General features: G+C 40.8%; 1 protein-coding gene across 2 annotated transcripts; it reads left to right on the top strand.

Moving 5' to 3' along the window:
* The first annotated feature begins 744 nt into the window (after positions 1-744).
* On the top strand, positions 745-24,511 carry NADK (NAD kinase). Of its 2 annotated transcripts, XM_074609576.1 has the most exons (15): positions 2,196-2,287; positions 3,268-3,421; positions 4,483-4,634; positions 5,115-5,193; positions 6,309-6,522; positions 11,068-11,151; positions 15,527-15,656; positions 16,192-16,300; positions 16,534-16,619; positions 16,907-17,009; positions 17,854-18,005; positions 18,513-18,612; positions 19,250-19,407; positions 20,150-20,232; positions 21,265-24,511. In XM_074609576.1, the coding sequence occupies exons 5-15, from the start codon at positions 6,350-6,352 to the stop codon at positions 21,410-21,412; spliced, it is 1,326 nt and encodes a 441-aa protein (XP_074465677.1). In that variant the 5' UTR covers positions 2,196-2,287; positions 3,268-3,421; positions 4,483-4,634; positions 5,115-5,193; positions 6,309-6,349; the 3' UTR covers positions 21,413-24,511. The 2 variants fall into 2 exon arrangements, with proteins under 2 accessions (XP_074465676.1, XP_074465677.1); XM_074609575.1 differs by lacking the exons at positions 2,196-2,287; positions 3,268-3,421; positions 4,483-4,634; positions 5,115-5,193 and adding an exon at positions 745-901.
* The last annotated feature ends 1,314 nt before the right edge of the window (positions 24,512-25,825 follow it).

The raw sequence follows: 25,825 nt of genomic DNA, 5'->3' as shown, positions 1-25,825 counted from the left end.
GAAGCACAACATGACCCATCAATGTGCACTCACAGCCCAGAAACCCCCCGCACCCCCGGCTGCATCCCCAGCAGCGTGGGCAGCAGGGCAAGGGGGGGATTCTGCCCCTCTGCTCCACTCTGTGAGACCCCCCTGCAGTGCTGCCTCCAGCGCTGGGGCACCGACAGCAGAAGGACACGGAGCTGTTGGAGCGGGGCCAGAGGAGGCCCCGGAGATGCTGGGAGGGCTGGAGCCCCTCTGCTGTGGGGACAGGCTGAGAGAGCTGGGGGGGTTCAGCCTGGAGAAGAGAAGGCTCCGCGGAGACCTTCCAGCCCCTTCCAGTCCCTAAAGGGGCTCCAGGAAAGCTGGGGAGGGACTCTGGATCAGGGAGGGGAGCCATGGGACGAGGGGGAAGGGTTTTACACTGGAAGAGGCAGATTGGGATGAGATATTGGGAAGAAATTCTTTGCTGTGAGGGCGGTGAGCCCCTGGCCCAGGTTGCCCAGAGCAGCTGTGGCTGCCCCATCCCTGGAGGGGTTCAAGGCCAGGTTGGACGGGGCTTGGAGCAACCTGGGCTGGTGGGAGGTGTCCCTGCCCAGGGCAGGGAGTGGCACTGGGTGGGCTTTAAGGCCCCTTCCACCCCAGACCGCCCTGACCCCCGGCGCCCCAGCCCTTTCCCCGCTCGGCGCACGCGCAGGGCCGTGCCCGCCGGAGCCGGCGCAGGGGCGGTGCGTGGCGGCGGCGCATGCGCGTTGTCCCGCCCGCGGGGCCGGCGCCGCCGAGGAGGCGGGGAGAGGAGGATGGAGGCGCGCGGGGTCCGCCGTCCCCGCTCACTGCCCGCCAGCGGCCGCTGCCGCCGCCGCCACCACCCCCGCCGGGGCCGACGCGCCGGGCTCTGAAGGGGGAGCAGCCGCGGGGCGCGGTGAGTCCTGGGCGGCGGGAGGGCGGCCGGGCCGAAGGGGAGAAGCTCGGCCGGGCCCAGCGGCCCTCCCGGTGCCGGTGTCCCCGCGGGGGGCCGGCTGCGGGGCGGCCCGGCCCGGGCCGGAGCCGCGGGGGCCGGTCCCTCGGGGCGGCCCGGCGCGGCGGCTGTCGGTCCTTCCGCGGGTTTCCCGCGGAGCCGGGAGGGCTCCTCAGCGGGACGGGTGACGCCGGCGGCGGGGAGCCCTGAGGGAGGAGAGCGTCCCGAAGGGATAACGAGTGAAAGCGCTGGATGTGGCCCGCCGTCGGTCTGCCGGCCGCGCACCGGGGGTGTGCCTCGCCCGGGGAAGCTCCGCGTGTCTGGGCGGAGGGGTGGCGGCGGGGTTTTTGGGGTGTTATTGCCCGTTCCGTGGTGGTGCGGGTGAGTGCGGTGTCTGTCGCGGTTTGGGCCGGGCTGGCCGCTGAGACCAGCCGCAGAGGCTCTGTCCGGGGAGAGAGAGAGACTTAGGGGTTACGAAGGAACTAAACTGCTTTAATGAAATATTAATAATAAAATAATACAAAGGAAATAATGAAATATATACGCAATGTATACAAAACCTTTCTGAAGCGGGAGGGTTAACAAATGGACTTGTTTTCGCTGGGTGTTTAACACGTGATAGTCATACTCTCTGGTTTTTAGTAGAAATAGCGGTTTGAGTATGTAATGAAAAAACACGCTTCTAACTGCTGTCAGACCGCTACAGTCCAACATGAATTATTTTTTTTTCCTTCGGGCACGCTAGAATATGAAGTTCTGAACTAAACCAAAAAGAAAGTTTTGTCTGCCTGACACAGTTGTTCCTTCCTTCTTGGATGAGAGGGGGTGTAGTGCCTTAGGGATGGAGTTGTGTGCGTGTAACCTCTCTTGGAGTGCTTTCTTTAGCAAAATATAATAATAAAAAAAAATTCTCCACAGAATTAAGTGATTCAGCAAACACGGGTCTGTGGCAGTGGGGCAAGTGGTACTGTTTTTGGATATAACGCTGTCCTCTTGTGCCCTAATATAAGGTTGATAATAAGATATAAAATGAGTTTTGAATGGCTGATGCAATTTCTAAGAAATTGGTAGAAATGCTGCAGTCTTGAAGGCTTATTAAAGGTAGTGTGACTATTTGGTCAGGAAGGACCCTGTAGCGATCCTCTGATCGTGATGATTTAGTGCAGTGCATTTGACAGGAGTTTGTTACCAAATAACAGCTTACAAGCATGCTAATTAAAAAAAAAAAATTTAAATGGCTTGATGATTTGCAGCCTTATGCTCCTTGTGTAGCTGCTTGCATCGAAGGACCATATTTCTTTGTACGCTCTTCAGTGCGATCAAACAATGGAGAAGATGGCTTTTTGAGATGTGAGTGCACATAACTCTTACTTGGCCACCTGGGTGCGGGTTACATGTATATGAAAGTTTGGTAGAAGTGTTTCAGACTTCCTTTGTAACTAGCACTCACAGTCAACCTGGAGTGTGATTTCTTAATAATAGTCTGAGCAGTGTGGCAAAGCTTTGGGGGTGTTATGGTGTTGTGTCCTTCTATATAAAGATGGTTTGATGAAACCTCTGTGAAGTTCTGGCTCATGGGAGCGTTCATTTATAGTGACAGAGAAGTTGAAGGTGGTAAACTACAGTAAAAGGTTGGATACACGAGAGGTGACTCAACTGGCTAGTTCCTGTCACCATCACAGAAGCTTAATATTAAACGTTAACACTTTCTCATTTGTCCTTCATTCTGTAATACCGAACATCTAAATACATTTTTTTGACTTTTTTGTAACTTTCTTTTTTTTTTTATTTTTAGTTTGGACATGACTTAGACCAGAGCAGCCTTTTCGTTAGTTTGTTGACGTGTGCTTAAAGTTTTTGGATCCAATCCTGGAGGCTGTTCAGTGATAGTTTTGTCCTTATGTCAAGTCTGCTTATTTAATAAAGGTCTTGTGAGGGAATGTTAATTAAACAGTACGTGGTTTAAGCTGTAGTTAAAACATCCTGAATTGGAAAGTATTACATGGAAGGAATATCAGGTTCTTAGGCTGTATTTAGTAGGTCTGTACACCTTCTTACTTCTAGTTTTGTGCTAATCTGATTTTCTTTATTGGCAGCATCTGTCAGGTGAAGATACTTGAAACAAGGTCACATGGAAACACACCTTATTTATTGCTTACCATATAAATTATTGGTCTCTCGGCACCCCTCCATTAAGGGTGATGCTGTAGAATAGGATGCACATGTATCAACTGTTAAGTTACCGAGAAAACTAATTCTCCATATACTACTTTCACTTACGTTCCATTTCCACAGTTTGTTAACTGCTGCTGTGATTTTTGTTTTCCTAGGCCCAGATCAAGCTCTTCAGTGTTTGTATAAAAAAGAACGAGGAGACGATAACCTATGTGATGGGAAAGCAAAGGAAGATGATGTACTGTTAACTACCTGGGCTTGTCAAATTTTTGTGTGTGCCCGTTTTGCAGGACAGATTTTAAAGACATGGTTAGTTATAATACTGACTTTTGAGAGTGGAGGCATAGTGCAGATATGTGTATGTGGATATAGGAATATCTTTGAGAAATATGCTGTTGGGGAGGTGAGAGAGTGCTCACTGTTGATTTTCACTCTCAGTGCTTCTGAAATAGTTTAGCAGCAGTGCATATTGAGAGCTAAATAGCGATATAGATAAAAACAGCTATTTTGTGTGATTTCCTAGGGTACTTCTTTGAGGACAGGGTTTCTTTTTGGACATACCTGGTTTCTAAATTTGATAATACAACACAGTTACAGTGGCTGTTGGTATCTGCATTTTCTCTTCCACCATCCTCCGCCAATGTATTTTTTTTCCTGTGTGGATTATTCTTGAGTAGCTGGTCTCCTCCGTTGATGAATAATTATCTTCAGCAATTTTATTGGCTAATTCTACAAAATGGAATGTATTCCTGCATACTAAGGATTAACTTTGACTCACTGCAATAGTTTTGGTTAGTATTAGCTAAGAGAATGGTAGTCCGGTAAAGATATAAACAGATCTGTAATTCCTTAAAAATCAGAAATATGGTAAAGTGTGTGGAAGTCTAGATATATAAAGATGCTGGAGAAGCCTGTTTGGACCCTATGAAGTACATATACCAAACACAAGAATGATTTCAGGTTATAAAGAATAATCCTTAGATTTAAAAGTAAAAATTAAGGTATTAGATTTTTTTTTTGGCGATACATTGAATGATAGGCCTTTAATAAGTGCATTACACGAGTGAGTAGCTACAGATGGTGAGTGAGTGTCTAGTTTTCTAACTTAGTTTATGGCTTTTTGAAAAATTATTCTTAAGTCTATTGGATAAAGCCCTCTTTGTTAAAATTCAGAACTTAAAATTTTGAGTTCTTTCTGTATTTGACAAGGAGGACTTAATTCAGAATCCAGTTTGCATGGGGCAGGGGAGGGAACCCATGGGATACGCTTGTTCAAGTCTCTCGCGGATCTCTGCAGTAACAACGGTGGGCTAGCTTAGGTTATGATTTAAAGAACAAACAGTGTAAGAACTTTCCTTGTCCGCACGCAGATGCTGAAAGACCCTTTCCAGTCAGAGATACTGCAGATCTCATTTTAAGTCGCGCCTTTTCTGAAACTCAGATATATGACTTGTTTTCTGTAGCTGGTTGAGAAACAACCAGACAGATGTATTCCTGAAGCTTGATGAAGTTGTGACAAGAGGTAATGCAAATTAAAGTCTATTAAAAATAATTTATGTTGTTCGAATCAGATTTTGCAGTGTTTTATATGTGTGCTTGCAAGATCAGAGTAATTATGTGCTTAATCAACTAACTGACACAAAATTTATATTGAGCTTAAAGTTGTCTAAAAATTGAGTTATATTTTTCTGATTTTAGTTGTAAAAAATTATAAATGTGTTGAAATGACTCTTTCCCAAGCCATGGTCACAGGTGATACTAAGCAACAAGTAGCCAACAACTAAACACGATAGCATTACAAGTACAGAATCTTATAAATCATTAATTGCTGACGGTAATTGTACCTCTTCGTAGTGGTGTTCTCGTAGGATAACCCTAATCTACAGGAGGAGCAAAAGTATTTTCTAATTTGTTTAGGTGGTGGTTCTCTCTAATTTAGTAATGAGCCAGCGCTCACTCTAAAATTACAACTTCATTTTATTGATGCTTTTGTTATCTAAAGGTTGGGATGCTGCGAAACACAATACTTTGTAAAATTGTGGACATTGTCATCCTCCGGTAACTTTAAACAGCCAAATTCTGTGAGTATTTTCCAGGGCCATAGTCCATTTGAATGGTTACAATAACGTTATGGTTCGTTCTCTTACGGGATACAGTGGGAAGCACAGCCAAAGTGATGAAACTGTTTTAAAAACATCTGCAAATTTTTAATGAACCAAATTTTTCCCCCGTGTTGAAAGCAATTGAGGAATGTACTGTTCCTCTAGACTTCAGTATTATAGTTTAGTGTTTATTCATACACTGAAAGTTGCTTTCTATTTGTGTTGTGATAAGGCTTCTTCTACTCATCTCAAATAATGGTGAGAACTTACAGACAGGATTTCTAGTACTTTCGGGGAAGGATGGTTATTTAAAGTTTGGGTTTTGGGGTTTAATTGGGGGGTTTTCGTTGTCTTGTTTTGTTTTTGTTTTTTCACTTCTGCAAAATTGCTGTCTAGACAGCTGTTTATCTTTTATTTGTCCTGATTATTCGTGGAAGTGAAATATTTCACATTTGTCCTTATTTCTTCTTGTTTGTTTTGGACCCTCTCCCCAGTTTGTCACAAATGATTTAAGAACTGCGGTATCGTCCTCCAACTTGTTTTTTTTCCTCTTCTCGGCATGGTATTAATCTAATTTTTGTGAAGAGATGAAGTTTATTAAGGTTATCTCTGTTTAATTATTTTTTTTGCTTTCTTTGACAGATTTCATTTTTTTTTCTGTTATGGCTTAGAGGATTCCACTTTTATTTGTTCAATATATGTATCACCTAATAGGAGACTTGATAGATTTTCCTGAGTCTTGATTCCTTGGCAAATACTTACGGCTTTTCTTCCTCTTCACTATCTAAAATAAATTTATTTTATCCTGTATATAACTGGAGACATGAATCTGTGTTGGTCTTAAAGCAACTTTGTATTGAGCCTTTTCTAAATCTGGGAACATATGTGTTTAATTCTGGTCATTTTTTCTTCCAGTATCTTCTGATTACCTTGAAGAACTTCTCAATTGCTCTTTAGAGAAGTGTTTATCAAAGTGTATAAAATTTGTGTTTACACACTTTAAAAGTGCGTTTAATACTTACAATTACTTTGCTAATACTAATATTTTTCTTCTCTTTCCTCCCTATCCCCTTTCTCCTGGTGCTTTTCCACAGGAATTGAATTTCTCTCTCGCTGAGGTTCCTTCACTTCCATTATGGAGATGAATCGAGAAAAACTGTGTACGAGTAAGGCTGACGTGAGCTCAGATTCTGCTTATCATTGCTCAACGTGTCATGATGATGAGGAGTGGAGCAATACCAGCCGGGGGCGAGCTAAGTCACGAAGTTTGTCTGCTTCACCAGCCCTGGGAAGCACCAAAGAATTCCGGTATGGCTCTTAGTTCTTCTTATTATTGCTACCTTTAAGAAACATTTTAAAAAATTAAAAAAAAAAACCCAGTTATATAGATTTTAATTTTTTTGTCCTCTTTTTGTAGGACCATAGTCTTGCAGCTGTGACAAGTGATAACGAAGAGAAATAAAAATAGTGTTTTGTGGTAATAAATAGAGAGGGAGATGATCACTGAACCACCCTATTGTGGTCCACGCTGTGAAAAGAGCCTGATTTTCTGAAGTGGCCATGGGGATGGCCGTATTTAAACCGGCACTTGTGTAAATGGGCTCTGGCTGGTTGTGAGGCCTGACTTCGGTTTCAGTGTTTCTTGGGAGATCTTAAACTGCTTTTTGTAGATATTTCAGCGACATTCTATTTCTCCATGTACAGCTTCAGCAAGGCAACACATTACTCGCTTGCTTTGTATTTGCCATTTAAACGCGGTCCGAAGTGAGTAGGTCAGAGTCTGGACCCAAGAAAGTGTTTGCATTTAGAAATGGCTATGTGAAATGTTACAGTTCCTTTTTTTTTATTTTTTTTGACGACAAACTGCACGTAAAACTCCTATCTGTAGTGCCACATATTGAAATTATTTCTTAGTAAGATAGTTAGTTAAGAAAGTATGTCTATATTTCCAGCTAGAAGTTCTTAAAGTACAAAAATTTAGAAGTTTATCGTTTTAAGCAGATAAACAAAAAAATATTAATTTTCAAATTTGAGGAACCCATTGTGCCTAAGTACTTGACTTCTAGGGTTTTGGGGTAGATGTGAACTTTGAGTATTATGATACTTGTTATATTTCAACTTAACTTCAGAAGTTTTAAGTACCTTCCAGAAATAAAATACAAATGCATCTGTACTGAGCTGTTAATTCATAGCTCAGGTCGCAAGAAAGGAAGAGTTTTGTGCTTGGTTCCCGATCTTTAATCAGTAGGCAGAACTTTACCTCTTGCTCACAAGTTGCTTTTAAGGGATTCTTAAAAGGCACTTCTAAAGGTGAAGTCGAAAGTGAAGGCAGGAAGTTAAAGGTGGGGGTCAGAGTAAGAGCAGGTCTGTGATCTGCCTGTGGCCTGGCTGTCAAAACAGTAGAGACACTTCTGCAAAATTTTACAAATGCTGTAGGTTTTGTGGTAATGCGAGGCAGCACTAAGTAAGTTTGTGCTTTCCAGTTGTTTCCCAGCAGTGAGAAACGCCCATTTTTTTCATTGAGCCAAATTTCTAATCTAGTTGCAAGGCTCTTGTCATGTGGACAGCCTGGACAGAACTTCTGATTTTGTGATCTTTGGACCCATTGTAAATAGTGAAGAGCGTGCTGTGGTAGCAGCGTGTCTTGAACTTGTGGGAAGCAGAGCAGAATTTTTTTTTTTTTTTTTTTTTTTTTTTACATTGTGACCCTTTATAAAAGCACGGACAGACTCATGGAGGAGTTTCTCATCAGCTGAAATTCTCGTCCAGTCCCTGCTTTGCTGGTAGGAAAGCTCTTGTGAGGCAGAGCACAGACGGGTGAGGCTGTAGATGGCAGGGGGAAGCTTTATGGTGAAGGGAGGCATAATAAAAGCCTTTATCTGAAGAGGCTAAAAGGTTAGGAAAATACTTGCTTTGCATATTTAGTTCAGAAAGTCAGTGTACTTTAATGCTCTTGGAGAATGTTCAAAGGGCTGCTCTCTGACTGTACTGTTCTAGCTACTGTGTTGTGTGTCATAGTCAATACGTAAGAATTTACGTTAAAGTCATGCTGTAAAACTGGTGTTTTTTCCCTTCTCCACTTATACCTTTAAGAACGTAGACTTCAGTCAACCTGTGTAAAAGACCATGTTGTCTAAATTTTTGTGTATTACTATCTTCTAGCTAAGTAACTACTTTTTTTTTTTTTTTTTTTTAAACTAGAAGTGATCTTTGTAGACCCTGCGCATTGTGGGTTTGAATTAGGGTTATTGTGTATGAGACTTATGGGTTTTTTTTTTTTTCATTAAGATTCTCTGCATTCGTTCACTGGCTGTCTTAAATTGAGTGCCAAATTGTCACGAGGCATTTTGCAGAATGTCAGAAAGTGATCTCAGGCTTGCTGTACAGTATTCACATTGAAGTTGTTGCCTATCTGCTTTGAGCTGGCAAGTGTATTTTCCTAAGAGACATATAATTTCCAGTGCATTACTGCTCAATCTTAGCAATGATAGTCTCGCTACAAACAACTTTAAATTCCGTTCACTCGTTTTACCTTCTTTTGATTGAATAGTGCGTAGATGGAGCACTAACTAATCAAACCAGGTAAAATCTCAACGAAAATGTGTACCCGTTATTAATTAGAGGTTGTGGAGAAAACTGTGTTTGAATCTCACAAAGGTCAGATGCGGATAGGAAGAAGAGGAGGCAGTGTTAGGTGCCAGGGTGTTCTTCAGCTGTCCCGATATCAAGTGTAGTTGTTCACAAGTAGATTGAGATTTGCCATTCCCTTACACATATTGGTGTACACACACAATCTCTAATGAGTCAATCCTTGCTCATTTTTTGTTTTAATATAAATAAGGTGAACTTTATAAAACATTTAGTAATAATCTTATCTGATTGGATTAGTCATGCCTGGACTTATAAGTGGAAAAAAAATACTTGAAAAACAAATATCACTTCTGTGTGTTCAATGTAGGAAACTAAATATTAGTTTTCATTATTGGAATGCAAATCTTACACAAGCGTATTTTCTTAGACATGGAACAAATAAGATGTTGCTGTTGTTCCTTAAGCGTATCTTTTTAACCAGTCATCTGGTTTTGATTTTTATTAGATTTATGAGGTTTTTTTTAGCATTAAGAGTGAATCATCAGGCTGGTCAGAGCTACTTTATAATATACACAATAGAAGGCAGTGCAGTAATGATTTGTTACTGGCAAGCAATAGATTAGTTACCGGTTCCTGTGTTAATTGAATTAAGCACAGGAAAGGCATGTTTCCCGTTGTTTTTAATGGAATAATTCTAATAACATTTACATAATGTTTCAACAGTTACGTAAGTTGGGTAAGTTTTACTCCCATTTACAGCTTTGCTGGAGGAGGTGGGAGGGAAGGAGGCAGAACGGTTCTGACTTGGTCCTGATAATCTTATCCTAGAGCTAGGAGTAATCCTGTCCTGGGTGGGATTTAAGTTTGAGGGTAAATTACACTTCAGAGAAGCTCTTATTAGATAGATAAATGAAAAAAAAATAGCATCTTTTCCTGCCTATTCACACAGCATTTTTTCTGTCTCTTCGTTGTCTCCACCTGCCTTAAGCGCAGCCTGGGATATCTTCTATGCATCTTCCGAGAAATTAAATTAACCTAATAGGTACTCCTCAGCTCAAGTGATCGAATTATTACCCCTTTCTCAGCAGTAAAAACAGAGATTTTTTCAGTCTTCAGTAATTTTTGTCAGTAGTGATTTCCTGTTTGTAAATTTCTGTATTACCTTGTTTTTGGTTAGTAAAAGCTCTGCTTAAGTAGCGTATTTTAGCAAAGTCCTGGATTCTATTTGTTTGTAGGTGATGGAAAGGAAAGGGAACTGTTTTGAAAGTAATCTGTAAAAGGCAAATGTGGGTAATGGGGGTGGGGGAAAACAAAACAAAAAACTAAGGAGACCTAACCTAGTATGTAATAAAATGACCTCTCTGTATATCTTAGAATAGAAGGTTTTGCATTTTATTAATTCATTAACTGGAAAGATTTAAACAACAAAGTGTTCAAATGATTGGGACACCATTACTGTGACTTGACTGGGGCAAAAAAATCTGAAGGTCTTGCCTTGGTGTTGGAGAGTTCATTGTAAAGGCTTGGTAGGCTCATAGAATCCCAGGTTGGAAGGGACCTCCAAGATCATCTGGGCCAATCTTTCTTGGCAAAAGCATGGCCTAGACAAGCTGGCCCAGCACCCTGTCCAGCTAAATCTGAAAAGTGACCCATGATGGGGAATCCACCACTCCCTGGGGAGATTAGTCCAATGGCTGATTGTTCTCAGTGTGAAAAATCTTCTTGTGTCCAATCTCCCCTGGAGTGACTTGTACCCATCACCCCTCGTCTTGTCCATGCGACCCCTTGTAAAAAGGGAGAATCCACCTTCTTTGTAGCCACCCTGTAAATTCACAGAACCGACTTGAGAAAACTTGACCACATCTTCGTTGAGGCTGTGATGTTTCCTTTGTGCAAAGCGAAGCTGAAATGAATACAGGAAGAATATGTGCCTGTTGTTAGTGTTTAGAAAGTGATTACTTGGCATGTGGAGGAGATAAACTGTGAGTGAGGCTTTGATTAAAATCACTTTCAAGGAGTAGGTACAGCAATTAAGTTTTAGATTTGAAATGTGATAGCTAATATGTGTAAAATTACATTGGCTGGTCAACCAACCACAAGTGTAGGTTTAAGAAATGTACTGTGCCCGGTATTGCCTAGCGCAAATTTCTCAAAGAAGTGGTTTTGGTGGTTGGGGAGCTAATTATACCCAGTTTGTCATCACATTTCTTTGACTTACTGATTATTTTTTTTTTTTCTCTCTCTCTCTCGATACGTATCTAGGAGGACACGCTCCTTGCATGGACCATGCCCAGTGACCACATTTGGACCAAAGGCCTGTATGCTGCAAAATCCTAAAACGATTATGTAAGTACTCGTCAAATGAACGGTATTATCTTATTCTGTGTGGAAGATGATGTTTGCTTTTCCACTCTTCACCCTCTAATCAGCATTGTTTGCAATTTCCCTGATGTTCAGACATTTCCATGTTGCTTGCTGGCCAGCTTGGGGGGGGTCTGCATTGCCAAAATTGGCCTGACTTTTTTATCATGCATTGACCAATTAAAAAGTCAGTCCGAGAGGAGACTGGACTGTATTTACTGTATTCTCAAGTAAAGCCCATTACATGTGTGTTAGCTTGAGCTGTGTGTTAAAAAGTATAATATGGGTTTGAATGCCATTGGGGTTTTTTCTCCTAAGGGGATAATAGGACATAATGAGTATTTTTCTGTATGAATTTATAGTGGCTTTGCTGGTTGGAATGCTTCCTACGTGGTAACAGACATAAAGGGAAATTAATTTTACGTTACTAATTCATGTGGTGTTCTTAGGCCCACTATCTACTAGTTTTTTCACAGGTCAGTATATCTATTTTGTAAAAAAAGCCCTAAGCAGTTCACATAAAAATACAGCAGGGCGCGTGAATGGTATGAAGTACTAAAGTTTTGTTTAGACATGTTTTGCATAATCTGCAATCCGTGGTTTGATGTCAACAACGGCAACTATAATAAAGACTTTCCAACATAATCGGCAGTAAACTCGCCATGTGTATTCAACACCCTGATGGCAAACCAACGGTACAGAGCAGCTATTGGGAGCATTCTGTTTATTCTGTCAACTTGAAATACGTAAAGAGCAGTGTTTCTGCACGATAGAGGAACACAAATTTTTATTGACAACACAAGGAAAGGAGGAGAAATTGTTCCGTGTGCTGTGAAACCTGAGGGAAGCCTTCTCCCTCTCTTGGTATTGTGCGTTTGAATTTCTGTATTTCATCTATGGCGCTTTCAGTGGATGAATATCATTGAGGCAAGTTTGCTTTTAGCCTGATAAATTTAATGTGAAAATAAGGGTTGGTTTCTGCTGAGCAGGCATATAAAGATTTTGATTTTGTAGGTTGGGTGTTATAAAAGTGTTGCTTTTTACACCATGTATTATATTTAAGTATTATACTTAATAACTGGTGTCTTTTGTCGAACGAGGAATGTCAGGGTCCTACAGATTACCCAAGTTAGCGGTCCCTATTTTTGTCCCTTTGAAAAGTTTTATTTCACTGTTCTTTCAGCTAAACATGAGGTATTTAAGTATTCATTCGCTTGAATCTTTGCCTGAATAGTAGTAGTCTCCCTCAAAACAGGTTGGTGGCATCCTAACCTTTCCTCGGAAGGTGCGGTGGGAATCTTGCGGCGTAGAGTAGCTCTGAACTTCCTTGTTCCTTCTGTCCCATCTCAAGTTGGTGGCCTGAGTGTGGCAGGTGCCCTGGGAGCCCGGCTTGCTGGTGTTTACCCACCTGACCGTGAACACGCTCCACCCCAGGGGCTGGGCCGGCTGGGTCCTTATAATGAGGGTGTCCAGATCCCTTGAGGAGAGGCTGCAGGACACGCTCCCCGCACGCGGAAAGGGCTGCTTGCTTTCGGAGGAGCTGGGGGGTAAAGGGTGCTCTCAGGTCACTGAAGGAAAGGACTATTTGAAGACCAGATTGTAAATTACTGTTCTTATGTAAGGTTTTGGTTGTGGCTTCTGAAAAAAAAAAAAAAAAGGGCAAAATCTTTTTGTTTGGGTTTTTCTTCTTTTTAGTCAGTAACATGGTTAAACTCTTCACTGGAGAGAATTTTTTAACAGAAAATTTTAGGTTTTATGCACAGGCATAAGTTAGGGAAGGTCTTGCTGCCTCTGAGTGCTAGTGTTGGTGATTGTGTTGAAAAACCTGCTTTCTGAAGGCTGCTGGGTGAGATGAGCAGGTGAACTGAGTGACTACTCAGTGAAAAAAGAATGAGGTGCTCGTGGTGTTGAGGAGAGGGGAGATCAAAGTTTTTAAACTTTTTCTTGAAATGGCATTTTTTCTTACAAAATCTTGCCTCTGAAGATCTGTAATAAACATTTTATACAGGATTTTTCTGCAAAGCCTCACGACTTTTTATTGGGGCTGATTCAAATATTTAACTGGGGGGAAAAAGAATTCAGAGAAAAACATTTTCTTTTGAGGTAGCAGTTTATTAATAAGTGATAAAAGCCTCAGCTTTTTTTCTTGGAGCTGTTGTACTTGCCTGACTCCTGGGAAGAAACATGAAGATCTTAAAGCATGTTATGAATAATCTTTCATTGAGTAGAACTACGTGGAACTGGTGAGTACAGTTGAAACAGTCAGACTGTCTCTCGGTTGAATGCAGTCCATTAGCTGGAGCTTTATTAAGTGAAAAGCAGTGCTGCGATCTTTAGTTCTGTGCCACCTTTAGAAGATAGTCTAATCACCTTGGACTGGTTTTGGGGGTGGTTCCTCTGTGTATTGTTGGGCTTTTTCACTTCTTAATAGTATTGAGATTTGAGGAATTTAATTGTAGTCACCATTTGTATTGGAAATAGCATATAAAACTTCAGCTTCAGTTCCTTTGCAACCTTTGGGCAGCAATAAACACGTTAATGCAAGTCTTCCTATTTTATGTATTTTATTTTCCGTGTAGCAATTGCTTGGTTAGTCAAGTCAGAGGAAGCTTTCCAAATTCATCGTTTTCTCAGGTGTGGTGATACTTGAGACTGAGAATGGTGTCTTCAGAGCGCCCTTACGCTGTGCTCTCCCCAGAGGTGCCTTCCAGCCTCCCCGTTCTATGATTTCTTGTCTGTAAAATACAATGAGATGAACCATAAGGTAACGTTGGAAGCCTGTAGGTGGTGCCGAGTGTAACCGCATATTTGCATTCTTCTGGGCTATGTAATAATATTTAGAGAGAGACTGCACTCTTTGTTAGTAAACGTTACTGGTATTAGACTACTTCGTTAATCTGTCGTTTCTGCTGTATTTCTATGTAGGATGTAGGCATTTTGGAAAGTAAAATGAACAGGTTGTTCCGACTCCAGCATCGTCGCCTGTTTTATTTTAACCCTTGAAGCGCTAAATCCAAATCTCTTTGTAAATTTGGCTTGTTCAGCATGTGTAGTAATCTGCTTTGCTTTGTGGATTATATGCGCACCATATGGAAAAGGATGGGATGCTTGTTACACGCGAATTACAAGGGTGAAATTGTGTAGCTTAGAAGTGGATACAAAAGAAGAAGGAAAATACAGCTGGGCGTTCCGAAATCGACTCAATGTATTAGAGCAACATGAGGGTTCTGCTACTGAACGCTCTTGAAAGCTGTGAAATTATTTGTGTACTTGTCTGTAGTTCTGAGGTTCTCGAGCGTTAGAATGCTGTCCTGACAACAGGCAGGCAGTAGTTTGAAAATGCTTTTTAAAGTCGGTTGTTTTTTTAAATTTAGAGTATTAGTTATGCTGCTTTAAGCAGATAAACTTGTTTGGGGATCAAAACTAAAATAAAGTTAGTATATAGATTAGAGTTTTAAAGACGTTTTGCACACAAATGACACGTGCTTACGTATCTGTAATGTTTGCCTGGAGTAGACGTGGTACGGGCAGCTCTCCCTCTTTAAGCTCTTTATTTACGAGGCTTTAATAAGAGTTGCAGGTGCAGCCTTCCCAGAATAGAGTTGGTGTGCTATAGGGGATTTTTTATAGTTGTTAGGACTATCTTGAGGATTTAGTACAGATGACCGTGTGAACCTTAATTATTTGCCCTTCCCTTGTGATAGAGTTGTTCAGTGTTAGTAGAAAAACTCTAGAACTGGTGTCTGTATCTGCAGGCTTCAAACTGTGTTGAGAAAACTGTCTACAGGTGGCAGTGAAAATGTGCCGAAGGAAACATTGTTAAAAGAGAAAAAGAATATTTGGGTTGGAATTATTGCAGTATTTTTTAAATTGGTATTGACAAGCTGTTTGATTTGCAGTATTAGATTGGAAAAAAAATTATGCTGTAGCTTTTTCTGATTCTCTAGTTGGGTATTTGTCCTTATTTTGAGTCAGCTTAAGAGGAGAGCGCACTAAGAGAGAGGAAGGCATTATGGCTGGGAGCACCAGGGAGGATGTCAGTTGGTTGATCCAGGCGCTTTTGTAGTGGATCTGTTAAGTCCCTGTGCGCACATGTCGTTAGCGTGGCAGCAGCTACAAGAACAGACGCCTTAATGCTCTGTTACCGTCTTAATAAGTAAAGCATTGATTGGCTTCATGGGGGAGAAACCTCACTACAACACGAACTATTGCATCCTTCTTTCTATTGTTCTCGGACCGCTTGTAATTATACTGAAGGATTTATTCTTAACAGGCCAGAATGTTGTCAAAGCAGAATGTAGTCACGTTGTCCTTTTTTTTTTTTTTTTTTTTTTTTTTTTTTACCCCCCCTCTTCTCTAGGCACATTCAGGATCCAGCAAGCCAGCGGTTGACATGGAACAAACCTCCCAAGAGCGTCCTCGTTATTAAAAAGATCCGTGATGCCAGTCTGCTGCAGCCATTTAAAGAGCTTTGTGTGTATCTTACTGAGGTAATAAAACGTAAATTCCAGTTTTTGCCATAAGTAAAAATTTCACATCTAAACTCTTCTCCATTACTGATTCTGTTGAATGTGGAACGTGCAGAATTGTGTAGTGCAAACAAACTGTTACACCCATTGCCACTGGAAGTAGTAAAATCAGAGCTTAAGGTCAATACTTAAGTACTTTAAGTACGGAGCTTAAAAAAAAGTAAAGTAAAAACTTTTCTTCCTTCTGTTTGCAGTTCTAAATTACAGGGAATGGGATATAAAAAGCTTAATCCTTTAAGCCTTGAACAAAGGTACCAATGTTACTGTATCGTGTAATCTGTATTCCAAAGTTTAGTTTAATTAATTAGACGGTCTGTGCATGCTGCAAAATCCTCATTAGAGTTAGACCACACAACAAAAATAAACCCCACAACTAACAGATGCGGACTATTTCTGTAAAGTGTTATTTATATGTTTTAAACTAATGTAAATTATGAGGAGAGTCACATATGTTGTTGTTTGAAGAGGTTAACGAGCTTATCTTACCTCTCTTAAGGAGAACAATATGATAGTGTATGTCGAAAAAAAAGTGTTGGAAGACCCTGCTATAGCTAACGATGATAACTTTGGACCAGTAAAGAAGAAATTTTGCACCTTCAGAGAAGGTATGGTGGTGATTTCTCGAAAGCTGAAGTCTCTTGCTTATTTTTTGTGTGATTTCCTTAGTCGTTGGGTTGTTTGTTAAACTAATGTGTCTTTTGCAGACAGTTGTCACATCTTAGTTGTGGGGTTTTTATATTTGTGAGTAAATGTTGGCATGCTGCGCTTAATTTATATTAGGAAATTAAGACAGTTGATAAAACTTAATGCAAAGCCTGTATTTCAATGTTGCTTCTAGATTATGATGATATCTCCAATCAGATAGACTTTATCATATGCTTGGGAGGAGACGGGACCTTACTTTATGCTTCTTCACTTTTCCAGGTTGGTCTCTGTGGGAAATAGACTTAAAAGCCTCTTTTCTTTTTGAAGTATTTGAAGGTTGTTTGTTTTTCCTTTGTTATTGAGTTTGGCATTTGTCCTTTGCTGTTCATTCTGGTTTTTTTATCAAGCCTGTTTTACCCTATACCTTCTGAAAATAACGTATGTCCTGTGTTGTTTGTATTGTGCACAGTTGAAGTTACATCAATAGTCAAAATATTTACAGGCAATTAGTTGAAGTATGAATTGCTCTTATTCAGTAGCTTTTAAATTCTTTTCTTTATTGATAGGGTAGTGTACCTCCAGTTATGGCTTTTCATCTGGGATCCCTTGGATTTCTTACTCCATTTAATTTTGAGAATTTTCAGTCCCAAGTCACTCAGGTTATAGAAGGTAAATTTAAGGGGACAAGGTGTGGTGTTTCTGTTTGTTACATTTTCTGTAGCTTTTTCCAAGACTAGTACATTTTCTTAACCGACTCGTTCAGGTTGTCCCGTGAGATTGAATCACAAGAAATGTATACTAAACTAACAAAAGGGTTGCATTGCACTGACCCCTTCACTGCTGGTTTCGGTACTACTCTGTGAAGGAAAAAGGCTAAGGGATGACTGTCCTGCGTGGAGTACACAAGTAAAAGATGATGCAGGACTTGGGTTAAATGCCAGCTAAACGTACAAACAGCGCGTAGCTCTGGAGCCTGTGGTGTTCTGCTGCTCTGAGCAGCGCGGTGCAGAAATACTGCAAAGTCAGGCAAATAAAAGATTTGAGGAAAGAAGTACCTTGTTTCTTCAATATGAGGTTATTTGAGTTGCATCTAAAGTAGATTCCTGAAAAGATGTTTAGAATTATCACGTTGATTAAAGTTGTCTTTTAATAGGTGTTTCTAATGCACTAATTTTCTTTAAGCTTAGCTTTTGTCTTAGTGACGATCCCCTGAGCCTAACAGAGTTTCCCAATCTTCAGCGTGTCCATAAAAAACTGAAATTTTCTTTTTACGTGATGAGTAAAGGGAGGAAGGACTGAGTTCAAATTTGACTTTAATTTTGCTCATTACTACTAAAAATTAGTTTTGAGCTTTAACCAAGTGTAGACAGTTATCTTGTGAATGCAGTTGGGAGCGTTGAAAGCGCGGGCGATAGACTGATGGCATTTCATACAGTTTGCTAGTCATGAGAGGGGATTATTTACTATATCAGCATATCATTTCTGTGTACTTTCTCCTGTATTTCACTTCTAGGCAACGCAGCGCTTGTTCTACGAAGCAGACTGAAAGTGAAAGTAGTAAAAGAATACAGAGAGAAAATGACAGTGCAAAATGGTATAGAAGAAAATGGAGTGGTGTCTACAAATCTAGAGAAAGAAGTGGGCAAGCAAATTATGCAATATCAGGTCAGAGGTGAAAATAAGCAAAAGAACTAAAATGCTGTTTGTAAATTGCTTTGTACTTGTTTTATTAGAACTTTCCCTTTTTTATTCGTTTACTTACGTTAGCCCGGTAGTGTGGGCCTGATCCGCATTGCTCTAATTCACACTGTGCACTAACGAATGAGGAAGTGGCACACATCATTACTTTCTGCAATCATAAGTGCTAGTATTGTACTTTCCTGTAGTAATATTTTCCTTCTATTTTGAAAACGAAGTAGTGGTTCTAAAATGGGATATTGCAAAGATTTTGACAAGTGAAGAGAACAACCCTGCGTGCTGTTAGTAACCAGCTTCTGGAAATAATTCTTAACCCTCTAGAAACTTGCTAAGACACTTAGAAAGAGAGTCTAATTTGGCAGGTACTAAATCAGCAGGAATTTTTCAAAGATCTGGAAGGTGTCTTTGGGCTTGTCATTTGTTACATTGCTGAGTCAGCAAGAGCGGGCCGTGTAATATTTGATGTCGTGGCAGGTCCTAAACGAAGTTGTGGTGGATCGTGGTCCTTCTTCTTACCTGTCCAACGTAGATGTCTTTCTGGATGGGCACCTGATAACAACAGTGCAAGGAGATGGTGAGTCTGCTTCCCGAGTTAAATTGCTTGTCAGGTCGTGTGTAGACCGTTGCTGCTTTACTGCAGGATTTTCTCACATAGAAACAAAATCTCAGGTTTCAGTTGGCTGGTGACGGAAAACATCGGTGTGCAAAAAATAGGTGTGTTTATTCACTGGTAACTAATGCGTTCCACAACGAAGTGTTGAAGTGTTGTAAGCTTTGGTTATGGACTTGTGAAGGCAAGTGAAGGTGGTTCCTTTGGGTGTGATATGTTAAGGCTAAGGGCAAGAAATAGCTCAGGAAAAATTTGCCTGGATATCTGGAATTTGCTGAATGCCTGAGATCTCGACTCAGGAAATCCAGAAGTTCATCTTTAAAGCTCTTACCCTTAAAAAAAGGAACGTCACTGTTACAGAGTTGTGTAACCTGAGATCTAGAAGTTTATGCAACTGACGTGGAGCCATAGAACAAACGTGCTGTGCCAGGATTAGAAGAGAGTTTCTGACTTTTTGAGTATTAGACTGCAATTCTCCTGTGAAATACAAATTGATACATTCTCTGCTTCACTTTCATAACAGTGCTATTTTTTCCTCCTCTTCCCAAATACCGCGTTGATTGTAATGCTAATGCAGCCGAAATTTTTGCTCCTTTCCCAGGAGTCATTGTCTCCACGCCGACTGGCAGCACTGCGTATGCAGCTGCAGCAGGAGCTTCTATGATTCATCCCAACGTTCCTGCAATAATGATCACCCCCATCTGCCCTCACTCCTTGTCTTTCAGACCTATTGTTGTTCCTGCTGGAGTGGAACTCAAGGTTAGTTTCTGTCACCTTATTTCTAAGTTTTTAACTTAGAAATAACTGTGTAATAACCGTGGAACCTGACCAGGCAGAAGTGAGGAAACGCTGCGTGTCTCCTGCATTCCTTCATTTGTAGGAGGAACCAGATCAAGTCTGGTTGAAGAATGTATCTTTGTTTAAAATAATATACCCACTAACGGAACAATTCCCACTGCATCCCACTGGATTGTAGTTGCGTGACGTTCTTTAAAATGGGAATACGTACATTTGCATTCTACTGATAAAATTTTATGTAATTTCTGCTGAAGTGGGTGTAAATCAGTGGTCTTTAAGGGAGTGAAAAATTCTGCTTTCATGGCTAAAACAACAAATGTTGCAAATGCTTACTGTATTGGTATTGGTGGTTATCTGCAATTCACTAATTATTTTTTTGTTAATGCTGTCTTGCAGAAAAAAAGGTGTGTAATATCTGAATATAAAACAGACTTAGTTAATGTGTATTTTTAACAAATACCCGTGTGTAAGGAAGAACCCCTTCCTGCTTCTTGTATCTGGTAGCAGCCTCCAGCCTGCGTCAGCTGGAAGAGAGCTAGGACGTTCAGAAGGGCTCTGCGCCGTTGTTACGGACAGATTATGCATTTCAGTGCAGCTGTCAAGTTGCAAAGAGTCAATTCTGTACTCAGAGGGAGGAGGTGTTTGTCCTTGCTCTTGAAAACTAGGTTTTGGTCCTGAAGTTTAGTTCTTTTGTCTTTTTCAGATTATGCTCTCCCCGGATGCCAGGAATACAGCATGGGTTTCATTTGATGGAAGGAAGAGGCAGGAAATATGCCATGGAGACAGGTCAAGCATTTTTTTGATTGTAGCATCTCTCTTTTAAGTATAGAAAATACTAATTCATGCACTTCTCTCACACTCTAACATCTGTCAAAAGGGTTACTGGCAGGGAAGAAACAAGCTTTTATAAACCCTAACACCTGTTACAGCATAAACTGCGCTAAAAGTATTTAATTTCGAACTTGATCTTCCTATGAAAGCAAGTGAAGTGTTAAGACAAATGTTAAGACAGGTAAACATTGCAGGCTTGGCAAGGAAGACAGACATATCTTTAGAAAATTCTGTAAATCTAACTAATAGGTCTTAGTTTGAGAAGCTGTAAACCAGGAGTCGACACATGTAAGCCGCGCCTCTGAATAATGCCATTAATTCTCTGTTGACTTAGGGGTTGCGGTCACTTGCAGCGCTGTGGCCTTGAGTGAGCAGAGGGCAGTGGGTGAAGTTTTAATGTGCAAAATGTGGTGGCTTATCCTAACGAGAGGTGATTTAAGGCATCTGTGTGACTGGTAGACTTGCTGTTCAGGGTGACTTCTTTTTGCCCTTGGTCCAAGTTGCCAGGAAGGAGGATGCCTATCTGGCGTGACACTCCATCTTGAACTGTTTGTATTTTGCCGCGGTTGAAGGAGCTGTAGAGTAGACCAGGAGAGCAGCAAGGATTCAACCACGAGATCTGCCCCTTTGGTAGATGCCAGACAACTTAGTGCCGTTGCTTACAGTCAAAACTCGAAACTCAAAGGCCAAGGTGGTGACTTACCTTTTCCTTTGTCCCTGTGCTGTCGATGTGAAGCCCAGCAAAAGACTGCAGGACGTCCTGGGGGGGTTCGGTGTGCTCTCGGCTGTCTGCAGTGTGTCTGTTAGTGTTCAGCACTGCGTTCGCTCTGTTGAGATGAGCCGGCAGGTTTGGTTAGTGCTTGATTATGGAAACTCGCTGTTTTACCACACATAGCATTATGGCAGCTAGTGAAGAGAAGTTTATTTTTGTAAAAAAATTGTTATTCATTGCCCATGACTGACCGGGATATTCCTGTGTTGTTGCAGTATTAGCATCACTACCTCTTGCTATCCCCTTCCTTCGATCTGTTTCCGAGATCCTGTGAGCGACTGGTTTGAAAGCTTGGCTGAGTGTTTACACTGGAATGTTCGCAAGAAGCAAAATAACTTTGCTGTTGAAGAAGAAGAATTTTGAGTGTCTACATCTAACAAGACTCATGGGAATGGAACGTGGCAGTATCCCTTCTATACGCCTGGGTTAAGGTTTTGGCTAACAAGTGTGGTCACCGTCTCAGACATATATAGCGATTGTATCTGTCTGATCTGCTGATGGCTGGAAATTATTGTGCTACTTCCTGTCCACCAAGAGTAGGAATGGAAGAAATTAGGCTCTGATTGTTGTAATCCAATTTGAATTTCCTGTAAATGAGCAATCTGAAAATGGGTTATTTCTGATTGGTATCGACAACCGCATCTGCAGATTTGATTGTAACCTATAACTTACCAATAGTGTGGTAGGCTGAATGTAGATACCCAATAGAAAAGTGGCATCGCAATAGTCTGTTTGATTTGGTATAATTCCATTTAAGACCGCTATGCGTGTAAAAGCTCTGAGAAATTGTCTTTAAAGACAAAGCTCCTCTTCGTTAGCTTCAATATGTCTTACACAGAACAGCTCCCCAGCAAGACAGCGCTTAAAATACTTTCTCCTTACTTGTGAGTAATACCCATGAAGAATGTTTTTTATGAATAGATGGAACTAGTAAAAAAAAAAAAAAAGTATTTTTTTTCCTATACATGTTTATATCTTATGCCCATTTGAACAGTGTTTGACCCTTGGCTGCCACCGCTGTGGAAATACCCACAAATGGCAGGAGGAGCGTTAGCCTGGGCTGAGGTGGTTGTTGCAGGGATCTCCATTCCCGCAGCTGAGCTGGTCTGGAATCATTAATGCGTTGGGGTTTCTTATTTTTTGTTGATTCTCTGGAATAAATGGTAGCGTTAGAGACTGTAAAGTTAAAAAAAAAAAAATATGCTCCAAGTGTTCAAGAAGAATCTGGACTTCAATTACTACTCTTTTGTCTAGTTCCACTATTGGCCTGAAGCAAGAGAGTCCCCTGTCCTGGGCCCTGACGGCCCTCGGCTTCCATAGGAACCTTCCAGCTCTTGGTGCTGAGCGCTGCGGAGGGGATACTGCGCTGGCGGGCGGCTGAACCAGGGACTCATTCCCAGCAGAGCAGCAACGGTGCCTTCAGCACACTCAAGATATTCTAAGTCTTGTATTTACTTTTTTTAAGATGCTTTCAGATGTTTCTAACTTCTCTGTGTACATATTTTATTGTATGTGCTTTTATGAAAGAAAAACAAAAACCCACAAAAAAACCTAGTTGGGAAAAAAGGGTTTGTACTGTACTTAAACTGAAAAATATCAAACCCAAGTATAATGTTTACATTTATGTTCTCTGTGGTGCAGTCTCATCATCATACTACCCAAACTTTAGCATTTTCAGAGTCTTGCTGCATTGGTCATTAAAAGAATGGACATTATCTGCTAAATTTAAAGCCTATGGCGTAATACTGTGGAGGAATTATTTTACTGACTAAGGTGGGATTTCCTTGGGAGCGGCGCGAGAAGCTCTCATGAACTTTTCATGATTGTCTGATGTTGTTTATGTGGTCCAAAGTGGGAAAGGGAAATGTATTAATTTCCGAACTCTGCCTGTCCGGCTGTCCTCTGCTGGGTTCAGTAACGTCTCTTCCGTTTGGGACGCTGCCCTAGTCTGTCTAATTTTATTAAATCCAGGTGAGAGCACTTCTTCCATAAAAGAGACGCAAACTCTTGGCTAATGATACAAACCACAATGAAAATGCGTTAATATAAATTAATACTCAGTTTGTAAATTTTGTAAAATAGAATATTGGTTTGATTTGGTCTAAATAGCCAAATTTTGTGATATCTTGGAGAATATCCAGATAGCTTTTGGGATTTATCTTTCACTTGAATCTGCGGTAATTGTTTTATCACTGTTTGAAGCTGCTTACGGGTTTCCTAGGTGGAGTATTCAGTTATTTAATAACTGTTTACTTTTTGAACTGTAGAAGTGTCTGACTTTTTTGCTTTGAAACTATTTTATTTAAACATGCAATAATTGAGAAAAGGAACAGGGTAGAGTGGCTGTAGAAATGTCTCGTTAAGTGGAAAACAAGCAGGATACGAGGCACGCTGGGAAGTGGAAGTCATTTTGCGGAGGAGAGGTGAAATGATTTAATGAGCCTTATCTAGTATTTTTTTAAAGATAAAACTATATTCAGCACTTTTTATTTATGCTTTTTATAACAGTAAATCTATTATTGACTAAATTGCCGAACTTTAATTTTCAGAGTGCATAGTTCATGAAATCTGTAGTCAAAACTTACCTAACGACTTTCTCTAGACTAGATCTAGATTAGGAGTTGTCTTTACATTTAATCCCGCACTGCGACCGTGTTACTGGCTTTGAGGCTGCCGCGGTTTCGCTTGTCCAACTCTTCCCGCTGGGTGCCGGCCTCGCGTGGATTCGCTGCTCACCGAGGAGAGCGCGGCCATCGCTGACTACAGGAGCCTCACGTGGTGACTTTAGTCTTCGCTTTTTCTTCAGAAAGCTGCAGTGATTAGAATTGTACCAGCTGCTTTGTACCGAAACACAACCCAAGCTGTGTTAATACATTACAAATTTATCGAATTGTACAAAGTCCCTTTTTAAGGCCTTTACTCTGCAAACCAGCAACCGGCAAGCAGACTGCTGGGGTTCAGGCAGCACTCGAGTTTGGCGTATTTAACTGCGTAACTGCGTAACTTCTGCGCAAGCCACAGCTGAGCCAGAGGAGCTGTAGCGCAGACTGGGCTGCATTGGCAATAAAAGCTCCGTTTGCCGACGTGGCTTACTCAGAGTGACTTGCTGAAACTGTACTATAACGTAGGGTTTTGCTGATTAAGAGCAGCGTTTCTAATATAAGGGTTTGTAAAAGTTGCTGTACCTACAAATCCTTTCCAGTCTACAAAGGGCCAAAACAGAAGGTTGGAAAGTAATTTGTTGTTTGTTTGGTTTTTTTTTTTTTAAAAAAAGAGTTATCTCTAGTAGAGAGTTTAAGAAGTTATTAACAACTGATGTAGTGTGGAATAAAGCAGTGTACTGAATTTTTAAAAGAGGAAAAATCATGTTACATACCGTTAATGCTTTGAAAACTTGTTTTAAATATTATTGAAAACAAATATTTTTCAATCCTTTCAATAAAATCTTTTTGTAAAGTTGGATTTTGGCTGTTGAGAATATAAAATTAGGCATACATAATTACTTGCTTGGAAGGCAAATGTCCAGTGTGGGGCTTTGGTACGTTGTCTCCTGCGGCGGGAGCATCTGTTTTCTAGAAATATACCTAAACCTTTTTTGAATGTACATATCCGATGCCAGTCACTTCTCAAGAGTTTCAAAATAAAAGCTGGATTTGCTGCGCAAGTTGAAACCAATCTTTTGTACAACTAGCTGGGCTACATTAAGTACTTTTTCTGAGGGCCCAAGAGTAGAAAAATGAGGAAGGAAATAGATAAAGGCAATAATCCGAGATAATCTCAAATAATTTTTATACTCAGTAAGTTTAAAATTGGAAAAAATAGTTTAAATGCCCATTCTATCCTTGCTTTTGCACATTGTCACCAAGTTCTAAACACTTCTTCCATGAAACTTGTTGCTAATTATTACGATTAAGAGTCTTTTTATGATTTCATAATTAATGTGTAACCTGTCCCAACAGTTCGTGCATTGAAATGGTTGATAAATGTGAGGAAACACCTTACGCAGGTAATAGAGCTGCTCTAAATGGAGTTCACCTCCTTTACAAGGTACCTTGGGAAGAGTTTTCATCTCCTGCTGCCTGGCTAGTGACAAACTCTTGCTGGCCGTGGCCAAAACAATAACCCAGCACTTGTGTGCCAGCGGCACCCTATTGCCCACGCTTAAAGCCGGGAAACGGCACTGCCAAGGACTGGACCCTCGTTTTACAGGTGATTCTTTTGAGAGAGTTTATATCAGAAATAAGAACATTTTTCTGTGAAAATATGGAGGTTAATTCCCCAAGGCGTAATACATTTCTGCTTTTGGGGGGATCTGTTTGAATGTAATTATAACTTTTTTCCTTCGAATGATATCGTTTCTGCCATCTGCTTGCTATGGAGATAAAAGCAGCACAGCGCAAGGCTACTCTCTTCAGCTAATCTTGATCAAGTACAGGCCAACAGCACGACCAGCGTCTTCCCTTACTGGTCCAGCTGCCCGTTTGCTTGTTTTAGAAAAGAACTGAATGTGCTTGACTGTGTGTCTCCGTTTCAGCAACAATTCATGGTCACATTTTGACTTGTGGAATGAAGTCACGGTCATCAGCTGGGACTCTCCTCGTGCTTTCTCTTGATGCTGTCAGCTGTCCACAGCCTGGCCATAGGCCTTTAACTCTTCATGCCTCCATTGTGCTCTCTATGAAATAGATCTCTTTCGGGTTTAGAAGACTAGGATGAGAATATATTTATTTATTTATTTTTTAACACAAGTTTTGAGATCGTCCTTGTAAATTTCCC

This window comes from Larus michahellis, chromosome 16, assembly GCF_964199755.1.
Source record: "Larus michahellis chromosome 16, bLarMic1.1, whole genome shotgun sequence".
Classification (NCBI taxonomy): Eukaryota; Metazoa; Chordata; class Aves; order Charadriiformes; family Laridae; genus Larus; species Larus michahellis.
This window is presented reverse-complemented; position numbering and strand designations above follow the sequence as displayed.

What these genes read in the sequence shown, in the direction of transcription:
- NADK (XM_074609575.1), top strand. Translation starts at nt 6,350, where the DNA reads ATGGAGATGAATCGAGAAAAACTGTGTACGAGTAAGGCTGACGTGAGC. An exon ending in GGAAGCACCAAAGAATTCCG is followed by an intron (nt 6,523 to 11,067) that starts GTATGGCTCTTA and finishes ATACGTATCTAG; the next exon opens with GAGGACACGCTCCTTGCATG. An exon ending in AGCAAATTATGCAATATCAG is followed by an intron (nt 18,006 to 18,512) that starts GTCAGAGGTGAA and finishes ATGTCGTGGCAG; the next exon opens with GTCCTAAACGAAGTTGTGGT.